The sequence below is a fragment of the Triturus cristatus genome, chromosome 1_1 (assembly GCF_964204655.1).
Source record: "Triturus cristatus chromosome 1_1, aTriCri1.1, whole genome shotgun sequence".
NCBI lineage: Eukaryota > Metazoa > Chordata > Amphibia > Caudata > Salamandridae > Triturus > Triturus cristatus.
Window position 1 is genome coordinate 140,817,979 of NC_140579.1, and position 27,038 is coordinate 140,845,016.

Here is a 27,038-nt window from a genome sequence, read left to right on the forward strand (position 1 = left end):
TTTATGATGTGAGTAATTGATGTGCCACCACAACACAGCTTACATGGGAGGTTTAGTGATGCCTCAGGAGTAAGCTCCTTCTCTACCCTCTTTGATGACCGGGGGCACCACTAGGTTGGGAGTCTGGTTCTGTGGGTGGAAATGATGACATCGACACAAAATCTTTACTACACTTCATTCTCTCATCTCATCAAAATGCTCCCTCACACAAATGCACACAGGTTGTTTGTAGTGTCTTTATTTATAGTGTTATCAGAGGAAATTACAGTGCAGGGTTTACCATGTGAGTGCGGCGAAGGGGGCTGTTCAAGCATAAACACATCTGTGCCCTGGAATGGGGGGGGTCAAGGTGATGAGTCACTACCATTCTTTGGCACGGTGGCCTCAATCCCACAACTGTACATATTTAAATCATACATGGCCTGTCCAGAAGTGTTCAGCGCAATCATTCGACCAACATACAGGTGGGAATGTACTTCCTCCCTGAACAAGGAGCTATGAGGTCTCAATAGGATTTCAAATCGAGTGTTACTTATTCAAGGGAGAAGAGTTGGTGGGATGACGGAACCACGTATGAATTTACCTGGCACGCCTTTACACCGCAGGCAATGCAACAAACGGATCGCTACTATTCATTCCTTCACCATGCAAGTTGCTACAACGACTTGCCTAAGGGAAGCGCTGGACTTTGGAATAGTGTAATTTACTATTCCAACTCCAGTCTGTGCAACACAAGGGAAAGTGTTGGACTTAAAATTCAACACCAGCCCAACCAGGGGTTCCCTAAAGCAATGTAACGACTTACGTGGTAGAGGAATGCGTGGGAATGACGCGTTCATTGTAGTTAGTACCTGTGTTCTACAGGCACTGCGTGGTAAAGGCTGTTTCCCTTCAAAAGTTACACGGCATTCAGGGGCGTGAGCTTAAAGCTCAGAGGACCTCCCGTGTCATGAACACACATCCTTCTAGAGCCATTTCATCACTCTCCCTGCACCCCACCCTCCTTGAAGTATTACTACTTTTGTGTTTTCTTCCCCTGAGAAACCATCTTTTCCTTCTTCAGTTGCTATAACCTTCCATTTACAACCTGCATAAAGTTAGAAGATTTCAGAAAAGTTCACAAAATTTTGGAGGAAGGACTCTTCCCCTAATGAGAAGGTGATTATCTAATCTGGAAAATATGCCCCCCTAATGATGGCTTTTGGACTGGAACCCTCAAAGTATCTTAACATGACGTTAAAGAAACCCGAGACGATTTGAATGCCCATCCAGCTCTTTTCTCCTGCAAGGGGCAATATTTTTTGCATCTTTGTTCAGCTTGATGATCTGCCATCCAATCACAGATCCTGCTCTCTGGAGAGATACTGTGGGAAGTCTTCTCTAAGCATAGTCAAAAGCGCCCAAGGAGTATCAAAGTCAAGAGTAGTTTCCGCTTTTAAATAAATATACACATTCTGCATTTTTACATTTAGCTCTGAACTGCTGAGAAAGATGTATAATGTGCACTTAATGTGTCTGCCACATAAATCGTAATTACATATAATCATTAAGCATTAATTGGTGCATAGGTCTCTTAAATAAAATGTAATAAAACAAACACAACCTACCATAGCCCTTACTCGGCTGAAAACCTGCTCTCGAGCATGCTTACAGCTTATAAAACCCCAAGTAAAGTTTTAGACTGGCATGGAGTTAGTAGACAATGCTACATAGTGGCCAATCTTCAAAACTGTTTTCCTCCAGAAACATGATCTGGAAAATGTAACCTACCCATAAGCATCTGTTTGTAGCGTGTATTGCTTTAGATACAAATGCTCTGCATACTCCTGCCATCTAGTTTTGGGTTTGGACATTTGCATTTTTTTTAAGAAAGTCTTTTGAGTCACAAGAGTGACTGTGATTCCACCCTTAGTAGGCACTGCGCATAGGCTGAGAGTAAGTGTGCAGCATGGAGCAGCGATTGAACAGAGCATGGTGCAAATGTGTTTTGTGAAAGGAAGCCGATTAGTAAAGAAGAGATCTGAAAGCAGAGCCATACTCTTCCAGGGAGGAGGATGAGTGCATGTGAATCTACACCACTACATGCTATGAACAGATGCTCACAGAGTAAGTAACATTTTCCGCTCGTAGCATGTGCTGCTGTAGATACACATGCTCTGCATGGAGTTTAAAGGACTACTCCCCTATAAGCGGTGTCTAGCATGTGGATGAAGCAGAACTCTGCAATAAAGTAATTGGAACTGTTTGGTCAATGATTGCTTGTTGGCGGGCTACGATATCCTCGTAGTAGTGCTTGGTGAACCTCTGTGGAGTTGACCATGTATCCTCTTTACATATGTCAGCTATGGGGGCATTGGCAAGAAGGTCTTGGGTGCAGCTTTGTTTTCGTATTGAGTGCACTCTGGGGCTCTTTTGGCTTTATGATAGCAAGACGGGATGCACTTGACTATCTGGCAGTACCAGCTTTAGAAATCGACTCGACCTTGTGGGATTTAGCAAAGACCCACTCTCCACCCATGGAACGCCTCCCTGGGGGCAGAGTTCTTCGAAGAAAAACAACTTGCATATGTCTGAGCCCAACACTAGATGGCAGGAGTATGCAGCCCCTGTGAATCTACAGCACACATGCTATGAACCTTTTTTTTATCAGAGCTTGTGTAAATGCTTGTTTCAGGCTCATTCGGTCAGAACTCGGTTGTTTGTATTTACCGCTCCCATTTTGTTACTCACGTAGGCCTTTGTTTGGGCTTACCTCATTCGAGTGCAGATGACTACTAAGGGCTTGCTTTACATTGCCATAATAACCATCTTTGTGTTTGTGTAATAGAGCATTGGATTGTAGGTAGCTCCACTGAAGGTAAAGTGGCGGAAGGCCAACAATACCTTGCATTGACCTTCTAGTTAAACACTACAATGATTGGCTTTATTTTTCTTCCTGTATATTTTAGACGCCTGCATCCTCCGAGGTTGAAATGTTCTATGGCCCTTCTGTCTCTGGCTCTACTGGTAGTTATAGGTCCTTGCTCTATGACTCAGGTCGGTAACTTAAGGAGAGTCCTTTTAACAACTGTTATAGCCAACAGATTGCGGCAGGCTCTAATGCTATATTAGTCACATTTAAAGACTTTATCATTCCTCCTGTGACAATTTAGGCTTTGCTTAATTGAACACCATGTTTCCATAGCAACTGCAAATTACATCTGACCTGGAAGAATGTGCTCCCTTCCCCTGACCTCACAGCAATCAGAAACAATGGGTGGCAAGGCACTTAGAAGCTTCAAATTCTCTTTCACCCAACAGTCTGTACATAATATTGAAGTTAAAAAAGTAAAAAAACAAATGAATAAAAAATGCAATTTCCAATACCTGATATTTACTTGAACATCTGTTCAAGGCACTACTGTGCAAAAAACAGCACCTTAATCCTAGCCATTACTTGCAACACTCTAGGTTGTTCCAGTTGTCCAGAGTTTCAGCAGCTGCACATCCCATATGTGACTCCAGGATGCTAAGCTGTTTCAGCAGCTGCACATCCCATATGTGACTCCAGGATGCTAAGCTGTTTCAGCAGCTGCACATCCCATATCTGACACCAGGATGCTAAGCTGGTTCAGCAGCTGCACATCCCATATCTGACTCCAGGATGCCCAGCTGGTTCAGCAGCTGCACATCCCATATCAGACTCCAGGATGCCAAGCTGGTTCAGCAGCTGCACATCCCATATCTGACTCCAGGATGCTAAGCTGGTTCTCAAAAACCAAGAATTGCTGCTGCTCTTCTGGTCGACGTCCAACAGGAGGCAGAGGGTAAAAAGAGCCACTACCCAGTCCCAAGTCCGTCCCAAGATGAAGGACTCCGCATTGCATTTGTAAACGTTTCTGCGGCTCCACTACATGCCCGGAGTCTGTCTGTCATGAATGCAGTGCGGTGTAGATGGAAAGCAGAGTCATGACTTACTCTCCGGACTGCCACCACTCCGATGAATTTATTGTGACATCTCCAGTCTCCAGCCAGTCACCTGTTAGAGGAGTTCATCGTGATGTAAATATAGAGTTGTGACAGCTCTTTTTTAGGTATAGGGCGGTTAGCTATGAGATGAACTTTTCATACATACTCCTTCTGTCTGCCAAGTGAGATGACAGTGTACGTACAGTACTATTCGCCAACTTGACACCAGCTAGGTGACTTATCAAGGCATAGATATGGGCCATGAATGGGTTAGCTCAATTACCAGTTTGTCCCCTATGAGATGAGCTTAATGTAGCCTAGTTACTAGGTTAGATAGGCCCTGAACCAGCCTCAAGTCTTGCAGCTGTTATACGAACACAGACATCCATGGAGTTTCATCGATTCTGACTCCGTTCCATGCAGGTTTTATTATGTTGATTTGTAGAGTGCATTATCACCGGGAAGGGTATCCTGGCGCGGGTCCACAGTATGTCGGATTTCGGCTGGTATTTTTGAACGCACACACTGACAAAAACTAAGTCTCATTTCTGTTTTGAAAACCCTAAAAATTTTCATTATTTTACAAAATATTGAGTTTCTCCCACTTAGTACTCCTACCAATCTGCATTCCTCCCCCTTTTCACTGCCTCTTAAGCTCCTCTCATGGGCCCAGTTTGTTGTATAATGTATTTTAACATTAAGTTCCAGCATGGTTGTCAGTAAATTTGAAGCTCACCCCAATCTTACTGACTAAGCTATACCACTGTGAATTATGTGTCCCATAGCGGTCTTTCAAGAGAGAGATGACTGCTCATGGAATGTATAACGGGTTAGGCGGGCGAGTGACCATCATCTCTGAGGTGAGATTCATTGATCAGGGTATGACGCAGGGTTAGTGACTGCCTTGGCTGTCAGACCTCTACAGATATTCGGTCAGTCCTGTCCATTCTACCCCCAGCGAGTCAGACTTGTGCAATCTGTTGTCTCGCGTTCCAGTCTGTCCACCTCTGCTCCTCACAGGATGCATTTAAGATTACTGAAAGTCTCAGTCTGACCTCTCTCATATGTTGCTCCAAGGGGACACTCTTTGATTGCCTTTAATCAAATATCTTGGCACTCTAAGTCTGGGCCTGTGCACTCACAGATTTCCCACTGCACAGGAATATGGAGTAGATCCTCTTCTGGGAACCTGTCTTCTCCTCCGCAAGGCAGTCCAGCATGTTTGCAAAAGCATCAATCTAAAGATATGAATTTAACCACAGTTCAGAACTTAGTGCAAACCAAATCTAGTCTTTTAAGAGTGTAACCAAACCCCAGGTTAGGGTGTAGACCCTGCCTCACCAAGCAAAGACGGTTGTGCCGCTCCTTCCAAAGATCCAGCTTGGCAGACCTGGATAGGATGCTCCCAAGTGAGATCTCCTCACAGTCATGACAGACATGTCAATCAGTCAGACATCAACAAAAGAGTTTCTAACCAGTCATTTCTAGTGCTCCTGAGATTGAAAGGTTGTCCTGGTGATGACACTTAGTTAGCAGCTCACTACATTGCCGCATGAATCCCAAAGCAGAGGTTATGTACAATGTCCTACAACATACTTGTCTGTAGTGTTTGGTAGACCTGGTTCTCGGGCGGTAAATTTGCTCCTGCAGGAGATCCTGGCTTTAGAGATACCTGATCTCTCTGTAATAAGATGTCCTCACAAGTAGACCTTGGGTGACACTCGCATCACAAGACATCCTGAATGGGTTATATTTCCACTGTAAGCTGCCCTTAGATTGTCCACTGGTTTCTAAACTCTCTGTTTGGAAGGAGTGAAATACCTTCATTGGTCGTGGAGATGCCTTCTGTGGTTGCCCAGATGCTTTTCAGAGGCACAGAGGTCCCTGATTCGCGACCCAGGCTGCAGCAAGATGCTCTCAAGTGTCTCAGATGCTCTTTAGAACAGATTGAGATGTCATCCGATTTCTCCGGTGTTGCACCAAGACGCTGCAAGGTGTTGTTGCCTGACACCTGGATGCCGAGTTAGGACTCGGAGATGTCCTCCACTTTCTTTGATGCTCAAGCCCTAGAGCGACATCGCTACATGTTGACTCCACATCATCCGATCAGAACAGTGCCCGGGCAATGCGCATCCCCTTAGATTTTATTTTGGGGAACGTGGCGCTGTGTTCGTTCCGGTGGCGAGGAGGTACCTCAGTGGGAGCCGTCTGACCTTTGCGGCGTAGTAGGAAGTCTCTGCTGGTAGAGTTCATGGCATAGAAGACGTTGGCCGTGCTGGGGAAGGACAGCTCTGGGAAGAAGAAACGAGAAGGGTGAATGGTGTGAGGTCACACTCCGCGCCTATCTGTCATCACATAGCATCCTTACCGGCCTCTGCTCACACAGACACACTTCCCCTACACACAGTCCCTTAACTTCCATTGGTACTTGCCACTGCTCTCTCTTTAATGCGTTAGCTTTGTCATGACATGCTCCTTACCAGCTCATCACTCACCTCGTCCAGTGTGTGTGGTAGCGCTCATCATTGGTATACTCTTTAGGAGGTATTAGGTATGAAATGGGTGCAGGGCAATCACTAGGGCACTCCTACATGTAATATGTACATGTCCCTGTAGAACAAGTTACTAATCTTCGGTAACACCCTACCTGGTAGAAACTCTCGCTGCAGATTCCTTACCTTTAATTAGTCCCAGGCGCCAGACTGGATCTGGAAATTTTTATTGAACAGTCCCTCTGCGCACCAGTAGGTGGCGTCATTTGGCTCCGCATGGCATCATCTGCGCTGGAAGTGACGTGCACAGTGCTTCTATAGGTGCCAACACAGTGCGCTGACGTCAGTTACTTTTCTAGACTTTCAACACCAGAAGCACAGAGCCACAAAGTACACTGACCACTGGTGTGAATCACTAGGGCCCTGAAAGGGAAAACCCTATCGCGAGAAATCAGTTCGCCGAGTGGGGAGGATGGGTGGGTTGGTAAGAGATCTGCAGCTAGATGGTCTCTACCAGATAAGGAGTTACCAAAGGTAAGTAACTTGCTCATCTGATAGACTTCTATCCACAGATTCCTTACCTTAGAATAGATACCCAAGTAATACCACCTTGGAGGTGGGTCTGTGGACCAATTTCACACGAGGAAGTCCTGCAGGACCAAACGGGTAATAGGCCCATTCCTACGGACGTGGCTGTCTAGGCATTACTGCTTGGTAAACGTATGCAGAGAAGCCCACGTTGCCGCCTGGCAGATGTCCAGGACCAGACGTCCGCATGCTGACACAGTGGTTGCAGCTTTAGCTCTGGTGGAATGAACATTCAAACCCTCAGGGGGTTGCTTCTTATCCAAAGTGCAGCATATTTTGATACAGAGCCCAATCCATTGTGATATGGCCTGTTCTTTCTTTGCTCCGACATACCCCACAAAGAGTTTTTTTGGTTAAGGCGTTAGGTTAAGGGCTCTGGTTTGGGCACTCTGAAGGGCTATCTCTCCACCATGGCACCTATAGAAGCACTGCACACGTCACTTCCAGCGCGGATGATGCCATGCGGAGCCAAAAGCAGAACCCGAGAAAGGGGATCGATTTGTCTTTCTGTACACAAAGCCACAAGTATTCTACTGCAGGTGTAAACTATCTTGGTGGAGGGACGCCTAGCTGCCAAAATAACGTTACAGGCTTTGGGAGGAAGGTCAAAAGCTGTCAACTGTTGCTGCTCAATCTCGACGCGAGAAGGCGGAGAGTGTGCGGGTTTGGGTGGAGAACCTTCTACTGCAACAGAAGATCCTCCTGAAGGGGCAGCCTGATCAGAGGATCGATGGCCATTATTAGCAGTTCGGAATACCGAACTCTCCGAGGCTAGTCCGGAGCCACACAAATGACTTGAGCCCGGTCGTTCCTGATCTTCTTGAGGACTTTGGGTAGGTGCGGTATGAGCAGAAAGGTGTACAGGAGGCCAGAGCTTCACCCGAGAGAAAAGTGTCTCCAAATGGCAGCCGCCTTGGAAACTCCAGCATGCAGAACTGCTGACAGTGCGTTCTCGTCAGTAGCGAACAGATCTAAACACTGCTGAAAGAGACCGTACACCACCTCCGGATGGAGACGCCACTTGTGATCCACGAGGCATGTGTGGCTGAGTTTGTCCACTCTGGCATTCAGAAAGCCCCCCAGATGTTGAACCACCAGGGATATCCCCTGCTGTTTCAACCATGGCTAGAGATGCAGTTATCATGACAAAGGGTCCACAAGCTCAACCCGGCATGCTTGTTGCAGTACCACATGGCGGTGGTGTTATCAGTGAACACTTGCACTAGCCTTCCCAGGAAGGAGGGTAGAAAGGCTTTCAATGCCAATTGAATCGCACAGAGCTCCAACAGGTTGATGTGGAGTCCAGATTCCCCTGAAGACCAGAGTCCTATGATCTCCACCTCTCCCAGATGGCTGCCCCATCCCAGGAGTGACGCATCTGTCACTGCTGTCAAATCTGGGTGGGGAAGGGAGAGGGTCTGCCTCTGATCCAATAGCGGTTTGTAAGCCACCACTCCTGGTCCTTTGCTCTTCCCTCTGAGACCCGGACCACGTCAGAGAGATTCTCCTGATGCTGCACCCACTGGAACTTCAGGCCCCATTGCAGAGCCTGCATATGCTAACAGGTAAGTGTCACCAGTAGGATGCAGGAAGCCATGAGGCCCAGTAACCACAGAGTCAGTCTCACCGAAATCCAGTATAGAGGATGAAGCATCGGTATAGCCTGAATATCCTGGACTCGCAGTTCTGGAGGAAAGGCCCGAAACTGCACTGTGTCCAGAATAGGGAAGTGTCTGAGAAGGAGTCAGGTGTGACTTTGGCACGTTGATAGTGAACCCCAGCGAAAGCAGGAGGTACGCTGTGTTCGAGGCATGTGGGCTGCTGAATTCATATCTGTGCATAGATCGCCGCCTAGTGTTGGGTCCGGATGTTTGCACGTTGTTGTCCTGGAAGAGTCTTCGAAGTATCCTGGGATAGGTGACTCCTCCCCTGGACTACAGTGCGCATGGGCATCCTCTCCATCCTCAGATTGTTTTTTTCCGCCATTGGGTTCGGATGTGTTATCTTGACTCAAGTTAGGAAAACCTGTTTTCAAGGCCAAAAGGCCTTTAGCTCGCGTCGGTACTGTTATCGATCAGTATCGATAGTATCTCTGTTAGTTTACTAACTTCTAGAACAAACTTTCGCATCTTACCCGACCGTCGATTCGACATCAGCGATGGAATCGAGAACACCATTCAAGAGGTGTCCGGTATGCAATGCGAAATACCCCCACGTCGACGTCCATCCGGTGTGCAACAAATGCCTCTCACCGGATCACGACGAATCTACATGCATGGCCTGTGCCAGATTTCGATCCAAGAAGACTCTACGGAATCGACGAGCGGCGAGACTCGAGGCGCAGCAAGCGGCACCGGCCCCGGCCGACATCTTCAACGCCGAGACCGAAGATGTCGAAGAAGTGGAGAACCTACCCTCCAGTCCCGTTTCCGAACATGACTCCGGATCGGGGGATGTCGATGAAACACTCTTTCGCAGAGATGAAGACGACACCGAGGTAGGAGACTACGATGAGGCCTTAGGGGCCGAAGAGAGTAGCTCCGGTGACGAGCAAGGCCTACCCGTTCAGACTGAAGAAAGCCCAGTGCAACAGTCTATGGCTCCGGTCGAGGGATCGCCTTCGGGCCTTACCCAAGACTTATCCCGCAGTTCTTCGGCCCCGCCCTCGGGCCCGGCCTCGGACATTCAGCGGCAGCCATTAATGCCAAAAGTGGCTGGTTTCCCTTCTCTAAAACCGAAACCGAAAGCAGTATTGGTTCACTTGAAACCAAAACCGAAAGTGGCGCTGGTCGGATCGAGGCCCTCCACACCTTCGACGCCAGCAAAACACATCGGCACCGAGCGCACCAAACGAGACTTCGGTGCCGAACTCGAAGCGGCCGACGTCGGAGTCGACATAAGGAAGAAGGCCGTCGGTACCACCAAACCTGCTCGGCTCCCGGCACCGACGCAATCGACTCCGACCCCAAAGGTCAAACAGCCTGCTGCGTCTCACGCCGCTTCCATGGCGACATCTACGCCACAATCATCGAAGAAGTCGACGGCCACTCCCGCACCTCGACTCGATGACCCACCGGCGTCGAAAAAATCCACGACCGCCTCCACTGAACCGGTCGGTGCGAAAGACTCGAGGGCGCTCCAAACTCGACCCATTGCTGCGCAAAGCACCAAAAAGAAAATGGTCCTCCAGGACACGTCGGGCTCCAAGCCAATTAAAGCTCCAGCAGCCTCTTCGACACCGGCCAACATTACTTTTGGCCTGCCACCATCCACGGCCCCGAAAATGTTCCAAATCAGGACACGGGTGACCCATACCACAATCACGCCTGCCGAACACTTTGGGGAGACGTCTCCATCGCATATAATCGACGCCGACACCGGCAGGATGATTATCCACAAACGGAAAATAACTTCGGAGCCGGCTTTGGACTCCTTCAGGATTCCACTAAAAAGAAAGCTGCCTGTGGCTTCAGAACCAGTTCTTTACGAACCTTTCCACTCACCCTACCAGGATCCACAATCCTTCTCTCCCACACACTCCGACACGGATGCGTTGGGGGACTACATGGGTGACCAGGTCCCCTACCCCGGAGACATGGACCCTGACGCCCAGCAAGACCCTGATCAAACTTGGGATGACCCTGTGGACCCAGGTGCACCTATGGATGCACAAGACCCGCAACTCTATGGAGCAAAAACATCTCCCACAGAGGACACGGCAGCATTCAACGCTCTGATTGAACGTGCTGCGGCCAATCATGGGGTGCAACTTCACTCGGACACCGTCGAGGACGACTTTCTTATGGACACTTTTGCTTCCTCAGAAAGAAATATAAAAACTCTACCCATGTTGAAGGGTGTCCTCAAACCAGCAAAGGACATCTTCAAGGAACCCACCAGGGCAAGAGTGATAAACCCCAGGATAGACAAAAAATACAGATCAGCGCCTGGGGACCCTACTTACATCAGAGGCCAATTACCTCTGGATTCCATTGTCGTTGCGAATGCTCGCAAGAGGGCACACTCACAAACAACAGGTGACGCTCCTCCCCCGGACAAGGAGTCCAAGGTGTTAGAGACCTCTGGCAAACGGATTGCCGCCCAGGCAGCCAACATATGGCGTATTGCCAATACTCAAGCACTCCTCCCTCGCTACGATAGAGCGCACTATGACACATTAGAGCAACTAATCCAACATCTCCCTGACCAATTCAGAGAAGGTGCAGAGATCCTCATCAGGGAGGGACAGCTCCTCACAAACGCATCCATCAAGTGCGCGCTGGATGCCGCAGACACAGCCGCCAGGGCCATAAACACTAGCGTCATGCTGCGACGACATGCCTGGTTACGAATCTCCGGATTCAAACCTGAAGTGCAAAACAACATACTCAACCAGCCTGTCAACCCCGACTATTTATTCGGGCCGGAGGTTGACACCACCCTAGAGAAAATAAAGAAGGACACGGACACTGCAAAGTCCATGGGGGCTCTCCAAACTCAGTCCTTTCGGAGCGGCTCCTTTCGTCGCCCCGGAAATAGAGGAGCAGGTAGAGGACAGGGGTCACAGCAAACATACAACAAGAGCAATACACAAACCACCTACGATAAAAACACCCGGGGTGGATATCGTGGCTCCAGTACAAAGGGCAGAGGACGCGGCTACGGCAACACCAGGTCCTCCCCCAAGAACAAGCAGTGACGCCCTCTCCCTTCCTCCCGACCACATAACACCTGTCGGGGGAAGGCTACAATGGTTCCTGTCCACGTGGAACTCCATCACCACGGACAGGTGGGTCAAAGATATTATCAAATACGGTTACTGTCTAGAACTAACCTCCACTCCACCCACAATACCTCCAAAAAACCGTCCTATGTCCTCAGAGCACTTAACGCTCTTACAGCAAGAGGTGCAAAGTATGCTTCTAAAAGGTGCAATAGAGGTCGTACCCGTCCACGAGCAAGGTACGGGGGTGTACTCCCTGTACTTTTTAATACCGAAGAAGGACGGGTCACTCAGACCTATATTAGACCTGAGACCCCTAAACAGATACATTCTTTCCGAGCATTTTCACATGCTCACTCTCCAGCAAGTCCTCCCGCTGCTCAAGCAGGGAGACTTTCTAGCCACACTGGACCTCAAGGATGCGTATTTCCACATACCCATTCACCCATCACACAAAAAAATACCTCAGGTTCACTGTTCAAGGACAGCATTACCAATTCAGAGTCCTTCCCTTCGGCGTGACAACGGCACCAAGGGTGTTTACAAAGTGCCTAGCTACTGTGGCGGCACATCTACGGAGGCAGCACATACACGGCTACCCTTACCTGGACGACTGGCTCGTTCAAGCGAAGTCAGCCCAGCAATGTGCCAGCCACATGTCCCGCACCATTCACCTCCTTCACAGTCTAGGGTTCTCACTGAATTACCCAAAATCCCATCTCCAGCCCGCACACGTACAACAGTACCTTGGTGCAACTATAGACACTCTGGCAGCCACAGCTCAGCCAAATTTAGTGAGAATCAGCAGCATGCAAATGCTAATTTCCAAGTTCAAACCACAACACTCCCTGCCCGCGCGAGTGTTCATGCAGTTGATAGGCATGATGGCCTCCTGCATCTTCATAGTCCCACACGCGAGACTGCATATGCGCCCGCTTCAGGAGTGCTTAGCACGTCAGTGGAATCAGGCTCAAGGACAGTTGAAAGACCTAGTGTTGGTGAGCGGTCGGGCATACAACTCTCTGCATTGGTGGAATCCACAAAACCTTTGCAAGGGCCGACCGTTCCAAGAGCCTGTCCCACAGATAATACTGACGGCGGACGCGTCTCTCCAGGGATGGGGAGCTCATGTACTCCATTACACAGTGCAGGGACTATGGACACAACAACAAAAGAAGATGCACATCAACCTCCTAGAACTGATGGCAATCTTCCTCGCTATGAAAGCATTCAAAGTACACTTGTGCAACAAAGTCGTGTTGATCCGGACGGACAACATGACCGCCATGTACTACATACAGAAGCAGGAAGGAACACACTCTCCACAGTTGTCTCATCTGGCTCAGAGCATGTGGAAGTGGGCCATTCAGAGGAACATGTTCCTCATGGCAGAACACCTCCCCGGCAAAGACAACCAGATGGCCGATCTGCTCAGCAGACACAGCCACCAGATGCACGAGTGGGAGTTACACCCATCAGTACTCCAACCGTACTTCCAGCAGTGGGGTCATCCAGAGATAGACCTATTCGCGACAAGCGAAAACGCAAAATGCCAAAGCTTTGCCGCCAGGTTCCCACATCCACAGTCGCAGGGCAATGCGATATGGATGAACTGGTCCGGCAGATTTGCGTACGCTTTTCCCCCAGCACCACTGATACCGCTGGTGGCACGCAAACTGCGTCAACACTCACTGACGCTCGTCCTGGTTGCTCCAACGTGGGCGCGCCAACCGTGGTACACCACCTTTCTCGAACTTTCCGTGGTGCCGCATCAAAGGCTACGGATCAAACCCGAACATTTGACGCTGAACCATGGAGAGATTCAGCACCCAGATCCGCAACAGCTGAACCTGGCAATCTGGCTCCTGAAGTCCTAGAGTTTGGCTACCTCAACCTGCCACCTGACTGTATGGACATCATTAAGGAGGCCAGGCGAGCCACTACCAGAGCTTGCTATGCAGCCAAATGGAAGAGGTTCGTCATTTATTGCAATAATAATGACATTAACCCGCTAGACGCATCCATCCAAAACATTATTTGTTACCTATTACACCTATACCGATGCAATCTGGCGTACACCTCTATACGTGTCCATTTGACCGCAATATCAGCCTATCTGCAGACCAGGCAGCACCTCTCTCTATTCAGAGTGCCTGCCATCAAAGCATTCTTGGAAGGACTCAAACGAGTCATTCCTCCAAGCCACCCACCGGCTCCGATGTGGAACCTCAATTTGGTCCTCACACGCCTGATGGGTCCACCCTTTGAACCTCTACACTCATGCGAGATTCAATTCCTTACCTGGAAAGTAGCTTTCCTAGTAGCAATCACTTCTTTGAGGAGAGTTAGTGAACTCCAGGCACTAACCGTTCAAGAGCCATTTATACAGGTCCACGCCAACAGGGTCGTACTATGTACCAACCCCAAATTCATGCCAAAGGTGGTATCGCAGTTCCACATGAATCAAACCATTGAACTGCCCGTTTTCTTCCAAAACCCACAAACTGTCGCAGAAAGGGCACTCCACACACTAGATGTCAAAAGAGCCCTCATGTATTATATCGACAGGACCAAACCCTTTAGGAAAACACAACAACTTTTCGTTGCCTTTGCCCCACACCACAAAGGTAACGCTATCTCCAAAGCAGGAATAGCCAGATGGATCGTTAAATGTATCCTAATTTGCTATCAAAAGGCTAAACGTACTTTAACGATTCCCCCACGAGCCCACTCAACACGTAAGTTAGGGGCCTCAATGGCTTTCCTAGGAAACATTCCTTTGCATGACATATGTAGAGCAGCCACCTGGTCCACTACACATACATTTACCAAACACTATTGTGTAGATGTGCAATCAAAACAGCAGGCAGCTGTAGGACAGGCTGTTCTCAAAACTCTTTTTCAGACCGCTGCAGCTGGCACTGGTAGCCGCCGCTAATAAGAGGGCACTGCTATATATTCTATGCACAGATATGAATTCAGCAGCCCACATGCCTCGAACTGAATATGCTACTTACCAGTATGCATCTGTTCTTGGCATGTAGGGCTGCTGACATTCATATCGCCCTCCCTCCTCCCCGGCGCCTGTAGCAGCTGCAGCTCTCAGAATTACTGTAAGCATGGTCATCACTTTCTGTATCTACTCCATCACTGCCACAATGGCGAAAAACAATCTGAGGATGGAGAGGATGCCCATGCGCACTGTAGTCCAGGGGAGGAGTCACCTATCCCAGGATACTTCGAAGACTCTTCCAGGACAACAACGTGCAAACATCCGGACCCAACACTAGGCGGCGATCTATGCACAGATATGAATGTCAGCAGCCCTACATGCCAAGAACAGATGCATACTGGTAAGTAGCATATTCAATTCTGGAGGTGGGAGGCGACACCTTCAATAGCCAGTCATCCAGATAGGGGAAGGCTGGCACCTCTGCAGATCAGCTGTAACCTCCGCCATCATCTTGGTGAACTCCCGAGGGGCGTTGGTAAGGCTAAAGGGGAGCACAGTGAACTGAAAGTGTCCATGGCCCACCGTGAGCCACAGATAACGCCTGTGGGCAGGTAGGACGAGAATGTGGAAATATGGGTCTTGCAAGTCCAACGCTACCATCCAGTCTCCTGGGTGCAGGGCAGATAGGACTTGGGCAAGTGTGAGCATTATGAACTTTTTCTTCTTGAGGAAGAATTTGAGAGAGTGCAGGTCAAGGATAGGACGAAGGCTTCCATCCTTCTTGGGCACCAGATAGTAGCGGGAACAGCAATCATGTGCCACCTCTGGCATTGGCACTATCTCTATGGCTCCTTTGGCCAAAAGAGTGCAGAAGGGGTAGGTGGTCCTCCATCAGCCTGTCTTAAGTAGGTGGCATGGCAGGAAGGTAAGTCTCGAAGGGGAGGAAGTAGCCCCTTCAGACAATCTGCATACCCCACCTGTCCAATGTTATGGACTGGCAGTGGGGTAGATGATGGCGATTCCTGCTCATGATGATAAACGGGCAGACTAGGAAGGTTAGGAGGCTGCAGCTGCTGGGAGTGGGTGGACTAAACCGGCTACCCGACCGGTAGGTACCGCGTCCACAGCCATGCAGAGGCTGGGATGTTTGTGTGCCGTGGTGCCTGGGTGGGTAAGGACAGGGCTGTATGCGCCTTCCGTGGCCACTAAAGAAGAAAAAGGCAGGTTGAGGATGATGAGAGGCCACGGAAATGCCCAAGGACAAGGCCGTAGCCTTGTTGACTTTAAAACACTCCAGCGCCCAATCCACTTTTTATCCGAAGACAAAGGGCATGTCCAGTAGTCCTCAACCAGGCATGATGCCCAAGGCTGCTGTTGACTAAACCAATCTGCCTAGTGTGTCGGTGGTGTCGAGTCATCATGTAATAGTTAACTTAGCTGTATCCCTCCCATCTGCAACAGCCTAGAAGAGCACGTCGCGTGCCTCCTCCGGGACTGTATGCAGCATATGTGTAACTTATCCTAAGAGTGTGAGAATAGCAGCCCAACAGGCATGCAGTGTTCACAGACCATAATGCCAGGCTGATGGAAGAAAACATTTTCTTGCCTAAATTGTCCAGCCTCTTGGATTCGCGATCCAGCGGTGCGGTTGGGAATACAGTAGGATTTATGCGTGGGGTGGAGGCTTCGACACAAAGCTCTCCCTGCTAGAGTGTTCCGTGAGGAATTTGGCATTCCCTGGAGCGGGGCAGTGGTGTGGGCAATTGTCCTGTTCACAGGAGACCCTGTGTTGGGCTTGGACCGAGTCCCAAGCAGGAAATCAGTAAGTGCTTTGTTAAATGGGAGAAGCAGTTCTGAAGGGGACTCTCCCGACCGAAGCACTTCGTCAAGAAATCAGTCTTGACTGCCACCGAGGGAAAGCTAAGGTCCAGGACCTCAGCCGTCCTTCGCACCACCATGGCAAATGAAGCTCCCTCCTCCGTAGCCCGAAAGGGGGAGAAAACTTGTCAGTATCTGGAGAAGTGTCCAGTCCACTGACTTCACTTCTTAATTTAGCAGGACTTACCTGAATAACCCAACGACTTCGAGTGCAATGAGCTTCTCAGACTCTGCGTCCGCTCTCGGGACCTTCTTCTCGACCAGGATCTGGATCGCTTCCTTAAAACCTTTCGGTGCATGGCACGGGAATCGGAGTAGAACTTCGGGTTGTGGTTGTGTTTGAGGCGCCTAAGGCATACAAGGTGAGGGAGCGTCACCAACATCGAGGGGTGACATGTGCTGCAGAGCTTGAAGCCCGCCATCTTAAATGACTTATTCTGCCACACCATGAGTAAAATACCTCAAAACACTTCCACAAAATGTTGAAAACAGATAGTAAAAAAAACATGGGGTAACTCTTCCCGGATCTGCGCTGACTGGCGTGGAAAGAAAAATAACTGACGTCAGAATGCTGGGGTGGGTCCTACATAGGCAGTGTGCGCATCACTTCTGGCGCGGATGATGACGATGCTAATTCTAAGGTAAGGAATCTGTGGCTAGAAGTCTCTATCATATTTTGTATAGCAACAGTGTGAGTGTAGCCATCTGCTTGTGATATCAAGAGGAAGCACTGCATATTCCAGCAAGACACCCTCAACACCTGGCACCAGCCAAGGATGGGCATTTTCAGCACGTGTGCAGTACTGTTGCACTCAAAACAGACGCTGTTATCTTGGTTGGGGTATCACTAGAAATTAATGTAGCTTCCTGATCAGGGATACGCAGAGAAGGACTCTGTGATATAAAGCGCCATCTTCCATTGAGGGGAGGGGGGTTGAGGTCAGTGTGACAAGGGAGAGAAACAGTGACCGTTCCTCTGTCTCCAGACAGACAGTCCTTTTATAATCTTTGTTCCTCTCATGGTTAATGAGTAGTACTGTAGGAGAAAACTTTCCTACGTTGTTGCAGATTGACAAAGACACACCATAGCCATCCTTGTTTGTCCTGTTTACACCGTAATATCCACTACTACAATATATTGCTGTTATATAATGTTTTGCTTCCTCTGATGCACACTGCTGTCATTAGGTTTCCTGGCACTGCAGAGTGGAATGTATGCAGACAGAAACAGTATTCTTCAATTTTCTCTAAAAATGTGTAAATTCTCTTCCACACATAGGTGACAGGAAGGTTGTTCACACAGAGGATCCAACATTGAAAGTTGCCCCCAGCAGTGGTGGCGTTTTAAAGTGCAGGAATCCCAGCCCTTCAGTCTGTCAGCAGGAGGGATGGACTTGTTCCTTGTGCAATTATCCCTCTGATTATTCTTAATGACACTCACAGCCTGCTGTATGGTCTTCAGCCTTCCACCTTCCCTCCGAGGCTTCACCCACTGATCGAAGCGCTTACAGATGCATCGCCGACGGGTTCTCATGGCTAGGGGCTCAGGCAGAGAAGATCCCGTCACCCTCCGCAGCGCCTTGTCCTCCACGAAACCTGCTCTTAATCCTTTTATCAGAAGATGGTCCACTTCACTGATCTCTCACACACCTCAATCCTTCATCACCTCAACTCTCGCCCTCCTCACCTCATACCCCTCATCCGGTTCTCCTCCATCCACATGCCTCAACCTCTTCATCATTCTCCCCTCACATCTAGCTCAGCTCATCTGCTCCCCAGTACTGGGTCATACTACGGACTCCTTTTACCACCTCATGTCCCCCTTCCCTCACACGCTAGCGTATCTCATCCTCTTCAGCACCTCATTCCTTTCATCCTTGGCATTGTAGCGTCTCTTATTGTTTTCACCAGCTTGTCCCCCTCCTCGTTCTAACTTCATCACTCACCCTTCACAACTTCTCTCTCCTGTGTCTGTCCTCCCTTTTGTTACCTCTCTAAGTTCCTTCATCATGTCTGTCATCCTCACTGCTTCATCTCTCTTATTTTACTCCTCACTTCATGTCTGTCGTCTTCTGCAACACTTCTTCTCTCACCACATGATGTGTCTTTTGTGTCTCTCTGTACCTTCCACACAACTCACCTCTTATCCCCATTACCACCACCTCATGTCTCTCATTCCCATCTCATTTCCTCCCCCTTCATCTCTCACCCCCCTCAACCTCTCATGACCCTCATTTCTCACTTTGCCATTTCAGCTCCGCCCGTCCCTCACCCTTCTCTTCTGGCAGCAGTTGCACCAGCTGGTAGTTGGCGGCTCCGAGGCGGTCATGGTTGTGCTTCTCCAACACCTTGGTGATCACTGCCGGTGTCTTATCCTGACTGGTGATCTGTTGAGGAGAGGAGGAAAGAGATAAATAAAACATAGAAGGTAACAAACATTATGTGTCACTGAGACATGGAAGCAGTGGCCCACGCACATAAAGCAAGCAGAAAAAACACAACCAAAAGGACAAAATCACACAAACAAACGATGCAGCCACTTCTTCCCTATTCACTGAATGACACCCAGATGAAATTTCAGTAGTAAATACAGAACTCGGCCAAAACAGCCTGTGTGGCTCCTAGCCTAAGCGGAAACCTTGTTGACAAGCCCACATGTCTCTTAAGATCTGTCCCACCTAAGAGAGTTAGTGGTAGCTTTCATGAGGCGTCTTCTCTGGGTCTAGGGCAGTCATTGCATACTTCACAATATGTGTCCATTACTGCTGTTTACCTCTCGCGAGCAGGGTCTCAAGTACTCCTGCACTCTGTGGATACCGAAGCTCCCCATTAAGGCACTGGAGTCTGGAGGACTAGCAGTCAAGACTTACTGCTGGACATGGTAGTAATTTTGGAACTCTAAGAACACACAATAAGCCTAAAGCCATGCAATATACATTTCTCATATTTACAAATTAGCAATGTAGTTTGGTTGAAATGGTGATGCAGTAGCACACTTGTGATGGGAAGTCTTACACCATTGGGACAAGATCCAGAATTCTCAGCGATCCTCTGAAACTCTCTGGTCTTGGTCTCTTACTATGATTTTGTTTTGAGTATTCAGTCGATGGAACAATAGTGACCACCAAAACGCTATGTAATGCAATAGTATGCCGGCTCTTTGTTATAGTTTCTCTGGCGCCCTGCGTGCTACGAGGGACCACTCAATGGTTTTAAGATCAGGTTGCGTAGGAACAGCCAAAATATCATAAATGTCAAAACTAGTTCAGCCTCCCAAAAATCACCACTTAAAAGTCAACTATGTGTTGTACCTACAGCAAAATCATGCCGTTAGTCACCAACCGGTGGGACCCTGGCTGTCAGCAAACTGCTTTCGGCATCTTCTCTGTACAGAGAGAAGATGGCTGCAGACCCCTTTCAATAAATTCTGGAACTAAGAAACTTGTTTGTAAATGCGTAGTCGTGTATTGTACTATACACCTCTTCTTCATTGGCTGATGCACTGGAAGTTCTTAGTAAACAAACTTACCAATTATACATTTGAAAGATCTGGAGTCTCTGTTTACAACTGAGTTGTCATGTGGTCAAACCACATTTCATCATGACGTGAGGTGTCTGCAAAGCTGGGCCTGTCGGCTCAATTGACTAATGAGTCCCTATTTATGCAACGCCATGACCACAAGTTTGAATCTCGATGGGCCCACTCTACCTTTCCTCTGTCTGAGATCGATAAAATGAGTATCTTTGAGTTCGGTAACAATAAATATTTATAAAAACAGACTGTATTCTTATAATAATTTAGACACTAGAACAAAAAAGATCCACCAAAAGGTTCCGGAGATATAGATTTTACAAGCAATAAAGTATCAAAGCAATTTTACTCAACATCGAACAAGCCTTTGCAAAATCAACAAATTGGACACTTGGAATCTTTTTCAAAGGAGATTTAGGTAAGTGTCAATGCAGTCGGTTAGAAGTACTTGGGGTGCCTAACTCCAACAGGGAGCTAGTCAAGGAGACCATTAAGGTCCTCAGGAACAGTTACCTTCACTGAAGAAGCAGTCCTTCAGCAGTTCTAGGCACTTTATTTACATTGCAATGGATTCCTATGGAGTGGTTCTGATGCAAGGGATGAAGGATGCTGAAGATGCTCTAAGGATGCTTTAGATTTGATGCGGTTGACTTGGTCTTCCTGCAGGGATTCCTCGGTCCACGGAGATGGTGAGGGGGTTCTGGTTGCAGAGTTGACGTCCTACGAAGTCCTCTATGGTCTGGCCGAAGTCCAGTAGTCACTGGACTACCAGTCGCACGTTGTCGCGGTCACAGGCCAATCTTTCCTGGGTCGTGAGAGTCCCAGCAACTCTTCCGACAGCACTCCCAGGCTCAGCAAACTTGGGTGCAACTCTGTATGTAGTGTCTTGGTCCTCGGTGTTGCACGAGGGCAGTGATAGCGGCTTGAAGACTTTGGGCTACAAACTTAACCCAGCAGGCTTCTTCAGCTGCTGTGTCCATGTGCTGTAAACAGGAGGACAGTCAGCTGGCCCTTGGAGTCTCTTGGCTTGACTGGGCTCAGGAGACAGCTTCTCCTGAAGCAGGACATAGCAGGAATAGTCTGTCTCTTTGCTAGTCACCAGGTGCAGCATGTGCAGTCTTTGACGGTGCGTCCTCTCTTTGCTGGTTCCTCGGTGCAGCAGGGAAGTCTACGGTCCTTCTTCTTAGTCAGTCGAGATCTGAGGCCTGGGTGCCAAGGTTGCCCCCCTTTATGTTCACAAAGTGCCCTAAGGGCAGTATGCAGCTGGTAGTCAATGGCCAGGTTCTCTCCCACTTGCTGTGGAGTGTGGCTTCTGGCTATCCCAGGGTGCACCATTCTGCCCACTCCCAAGATGGTGAGTCCCGTCTCTCTGTGTTCCTCCTTAGCCCACCCTCGGATTGTGGTCACCTCAGGGGAAGAGGTGTGGCGCCACGGCCAGGGCGACTGATGCTGCAATCTGGGGCTCACGGTTCGATCCCCAGCACCGGCGGCAGGTCAGCCCAGCACCATGTGACTCTGGGCAATAGATTGCTTAATCTTCCCGACGACCCCCAGTGCCGGGATGCCTTCGGGTAACTGTTTGCGCTTTACAAAAACTGGATTTAAATTTTTTATTTTACACGCCCTTGGGAAAGCCGGTTTGGCAGCTGGTTTCCCCTCTCTGCTTCCTGTGCCAAACTGTCTACCTCAACAATGGGGCAGCCTTCCCCCCTGGTGTTACACATCTGCCTCTCTCAAAGGCAGTTTCACGTTTGAAGCTAACCTTTTGGGGCTAAAACCTAAGGGGCTTCCTGCGGTAGGGAGGGGACACCTCCCTGGCCTGCAGTCTCTCATTGTTTTCATTCCTGAGAGTCGTTGGCACGTCTCTCAAGGAGAACAGAAAGCTGTCTTGTGGAGCAGGCACCATGTGTGCCCGGGATGGCACAGGAGTTTTAAAGGCAACAAAGTGACAGCTTTGCTAAAGCTACACACAACAACAATTTACATTAATTTCGACTTGAGACATAAGTCTTGCTTAATGTTATGAGTTGTTTTATACCTTAGAGTGCCCACATTGGTCACACCGTTCAGTAGTTGGCGCAGCTGAGGGGTCAGCAGGAAGCCTGTACTCGCCAATTGGGCGTCCAAGTCTTTCCACAGTAAAAATGGTGGTTCCCTTTGTTTTACTGTCAGGGCATGTAAAGCACATGTCTTGCTTGGTTCATATGTTGCACCCTGCCTTTAGGGCTCGATAGGCCTGCCAGAGGGGTGACTTACACATGTCTTGGGGAAGTGGTGGCTTGCCATTGCTTTCAACTGCAAAGTTGGGCCATCAGTGCACAACTGCGCTACCAGTCTGCAGTGGCTGACTGGGGGACTTTGTCAGTCAGTCAGTCAGTCAAAGAACTTTATTCGGTTACTAAAAACCATAAAAGCAATACAAAATACATAAAATAACATTAAAAATTCAGTAAAACGGATTTAAAAAGTGATTGCAAATCCTAAAATAAAAGGAACATATCAATAAAAATGAGGAGTGCCAAATTTACAAATGTCAGGTTTGGTGATTGATCTTTGTGGCCAGACTAATTTTCTTTTGTCTAGCGGCTGCTACCAAAAAACACGCTACACCATATGTAACCTGTACCGAGTTCAACATCTGTAAATATAATAGAGCCGGCCGTACCTGCGCAAAATTTAAGTCTTTCAGAATAGGAAAAAGAAATTTTTTGCGGGCCACCAGATAATGATCACAAAGCATCACTAGGTGCAGGGTATCCTGTGTAGAGAAAAAATCGCAGGAGCAGGGTGGGGATTCTTCTGGGATACCCCACTTTGTATACGAGCCAAGCACAAGATGTATCAGATTGAACCTGAACCTTATAAGTAGAAAACGATGATATGGTTTAGTAACATATTTTAAATAAGGTTCCATGGCCAAAGACGACGAAAGTTGGTAAAGTGATCTTACCATTGGTTTACAAAGCTCAACCGTTTCCCTCTCAGCTTCCAACATATTTCGAAAGTGCTGCTTGACCCACTTTACATCTTCTTTTTTAAGGTTCTGTGGAGAAGAATACATATCCGGGCGACCTAGCCTAGCGCATGCCGCTCTAACATACGCTAGCCAAGGTATACTATCTGCTTTGTCCAAAGACATGCAGTCTTTAAGAATGCAGTGGTTCAATGTGATCTCCTCGTTTGTCCAGGTTTTAATCCAACATAACAGTGGGGACATTTTTAGGAGATCGGTGACATAACCCAAACCTATTTCGTTATGTATTGAATATGTGGGGGATGATTTCGGGAGTGATAACAAGGCTCGTATAAAATTGTTTTCTACGATTTGAATGCCTGGGGCTGAAACGTAGCCCCATATATCTGCCCCATAGGATGCAATTGCCACACATTTGGCTCTATAAATACAAGTCATGGCTTCCATGGGTCTCGAACCCAATCTTTTAGCAAAATGCATAAGAGCTGTGGTAGATCTACTTACACCATTCTCCTTTAACTTTAGTTGGGCACCCCAAGTTCCTTTCTCATCAAAAGTGACTCCTAAGTAACAAAAAAAGGGTACCCTCGAAATTGGGGAATTGTTACAGCTAAAGGCCCTAATCTTCATGTTTTTCCTCCGTGAGCCTGTAACCATAACATGGGATTTAGTGGTGTTGATCTTTAGCCTGTACTCGCCAATTGGGCGTCCAAGTCTTTCCACAGTAAAAATGGTGGTTCCCTTTGTTTTACTGTCAGGGCATGTAAAGCACATGTCTTGCTTGGTTCATATGTTGCACCCTGCCTTTAGGGCTCGATAGGCCTGCCAGAGGGGTGACTTACACATGTCTTGGGGAAGTGGTGGCTTGCCATTGCTTTCAACTGCAAAGTTGGGCCATCAGTGCACAACTGCGCTACCAGTCTGCAGTGGCTGACTGGGGGACTTGTTTTACTTGGGTACTTCCAGGGTGGTAAAATCAGTGCTGCACGCCCTGGGGTACCCCTCTAACTTACATGCTGTGGGTAGTAGGGTACCAGTTACTAGGGGCTTACAGGTAAGTTAGACATTTCCAATTGGGTACAGCTAATTCAGCATACATTTTAGGGTCAGGGTACTGGCACTGAGGTCTGGTTATCAGGTCTCAGTTCCCTCTCAGAGTCGAAAAACCCGCAGCTTCAGTACAAGAACTAGGGGGTGACCATACAAAAAGAGGCATTTCCTTATATGTGCGATTAATGAATAGACGTTATGGTATCACTGGAAGAACTCTGTTTGTAGTTCCACCGGTTATCAGCCAAGGAAGCTTTATTTACAAAGCTCTTTATACTCTGCATTGACCACCTCACCATGTCCAGAATGTCGCAGTTTAGAAAAGGTGACAATTTTAGTGGCAGCAACAAACATGCATATCAGTCCCAAGACGCAGTGCATTTCGTACAGCCCGCAGGCTGGATCACTAGTAAATCAGTTCCACACCAGATTGTGTGTCACTGTTTTGAAGATGAGTTATTGAAAAAAATCGTCATCGTCCATTTATTTTCAATCAAATGATAAATGTATATTCATTCTTGGTATACTCCATCGGTGATACTATGGTTGTATTGTTCTTCATATTCATTACAACAACCCAATGGATTTCGGGTCACAGACCCTTTATCGGGGGCATGCTTCAACATATAAAAAAAAAGCCATTTTGTGAAACACGTGCAAAATCGTATAAATGCAACTATGATGAATCATGGTGCAACTGAGATACGAACACATCAAAACCCAACGTTTTCACCACACACCACATAATCTCTTATAAACCTTCCAATACATCTATAAATACATCATAAACCTCACTGGTGCCCCTAACGACGACAACCCGAGTGCACATCACCAAAAACATACAACTCAAGTGAAGTAACCAAAACGCTCACTGAGGGCAAATTATTAATCATTGCCAAATTATTATTCAACACATCAAACAAAACTGTAAGGAAAATGCTACTAACCCATTATACATCTGTTCTTGGCATATAGAGCTGTAGTCATATGCTCATGCATAGATCGCCATCTAGTTTTGGGTCCGGATGTTTGCACTTTGTTTTTCTTCGAAGAAGTCTTTCCAGTCACGAGGTAAGGTGACTCCTCCTTTCGGTGATAGTGCACATAGGAATCGACTCCATTATTAGATTGTTTGCCGCAGAGGGTGATAATGGAGTTAGTAAGAGTAGTAAAAGGAGATGTCCATGAATGCATGTATCTAAGTAAGATGTTACTGCAACAGGTACAGGTACCCGGGGAGGTGGGTGGGCGCATATGGCTTTACAGCTCTATTTGCCAAGAACAGATGCATACTGGGTAAGTAGCATTTTCCGTTCAAGGCATATGAGCTGTAGATCATATGCTATGCATTCACTAAATAGCAGTGGTGGCTAACCTGTATACGTTGCAGTGGTTGGAGATAGTGTACGTAAAACTGCCTGGCCCACTCTAGCTTGTTGTCTTGCTAACACATCTACACAATAGTGCTTTGTGAATGTGTGAGGTGTAGACCATGTTGCAGCTTTGCATATGTCATCTATGGGTATATTTCCTAAGAATGCCATAGAAGCTCCTAGATTGCATGTAGAATGTGCTCTAGGGGGAACTGTTAACGTTTGTTTTGCTTTTGCATAGCATATTTGAATGCACTTAACTATCCACCTTGCAATACCTGATTTTTATATTAGATTGCCTTTATGTGGTGGAGCAAAACCAACTAAAAGTTGTCTAGTCTTTCTAAAAGGTTTTGTTCTGTCAATGTAATATAGTAACACTCTTTTTACATCTAAAGTGTGAAGAGCACGTTCTGCCACAGGGAAGAACACAGGCAACTCAACAGATTGGTTGATATGAAAGGTAGAAATGACTTTAGGTAGAAATGTGGAGTTAGTCCTAAGAACCACTTTGTTTTGATGTATTTGTAAAAATGGTTCTTCTATGGTTAGTGCCTGACACTCACCCACTCTCCTTAGAGATGTGATATCTATGAGGAAAGCTACCTTCCAAGTGGGAAATTGCAGTTCACATCTATGCAATGGCTCAAAAGGCGGACCCATGAGTCTAGTAAGAATGATGTTGAAATTCTACACTGGAGCAGGTGGAAGTCTGGGGGGAATGACTCTTTTGAGTCCTTCCATGAAAGCCTTAATAGCAGGCACTCTAAAAAGAGACAAATGTTGTCTGTTCTGCAGTTATGCAGCTATCGCAGCAAGATGTAAGTGTATGGATGTATACGCTAAATTGGAACACTGTAGATGTAATAGAGAACGAATAATGTTTTGGATTGAAGCGTCAAGCGGAATGATTTGATTGTTATTATAGTAAATCACAAACCGCTTCCATTTTGCTGCATTGCATGCTCTTGTGGTAGGGCGTCTAGCCTCTTTGATGATATTCATGCAATCTGGGGGAAGATTAAGGTAGCCAAACTCTAAGATTTCAGGTGCCAGATCTCAAGGTTGAGATCACTGGGATCTGGATGCCTTATCCCTCCATGGTTCTGAATGAGGAGCTCGGGTGAGATGGAGCTTTTGGTGGGGAACTACTGACAACTCCAAGAGTTCATCCATAGTGCATTGCCTTTGGACAATGGGTATGGATACCTGGATGTGAAGTTTGGGCATTTTGCATTTAGGTGGGTGGCGAACAGATCTATGTCTGGGAAGCCCCACATTTGAAAGAATGGGAGGAGAACCTGAGGGTAGAGTTCCCATTCGTTGATCTGTTGTCGTTGACGACTGAGCAGATCTGCAATGTGGTTGTTTACTCCTGGAAGGTGTTCCGCGAGGAGATATATTTTGTGAGGTATGGCCCATCTCCAGATGCTCTGAGCTGGAGAGAGTGTGTCCCCCCCCCCCACAGTTTTTGTTTATAGTACATTGTTGTCATGTTGTCTGGGCGAATCAGGATAGCTTTGCCTA

The 27,038-nt window shown here is 47.7% G+C and overlaps 1 protein-coding gene across 6 annotated transcripts in view; it reads right to left on the reverse strand.

Moving 5' to 3' along the window:
• Window positions 1-222: 222 nt before the first annotated feature.
• Window positions 223-27,038, reverse strand: part of RGL2 (ral guanine nucleotide dissociation stimulator like 2) — a 298,408-nt gene continuing 271,592 nt past the window's right edge. For 5 of the 6 annotated variants that reach the window (XM_085621535.1, XM_085621834.1, XM_085621764.1 and 2 more), the window contains 2 exons: window positions 18,825-18,969; window positions 223-6,239 (listed from right to left, as the gene is read on the reverse strand). In XM_085621535.1, coding sequence (XP_085477661.1) covers window positions 6,055-6,239; window positions 18,825-18,969 — 330 coding nt within the window. In that variant the 3' untranslated portion in view covers window positions 223-6,054. The remainder of the gene's footprint in view (window positions 6,240-18,824; window positions 18,970-27,038) is intronic. The other variant, XM_085621611.1, reaches the window with a different exon arrangement.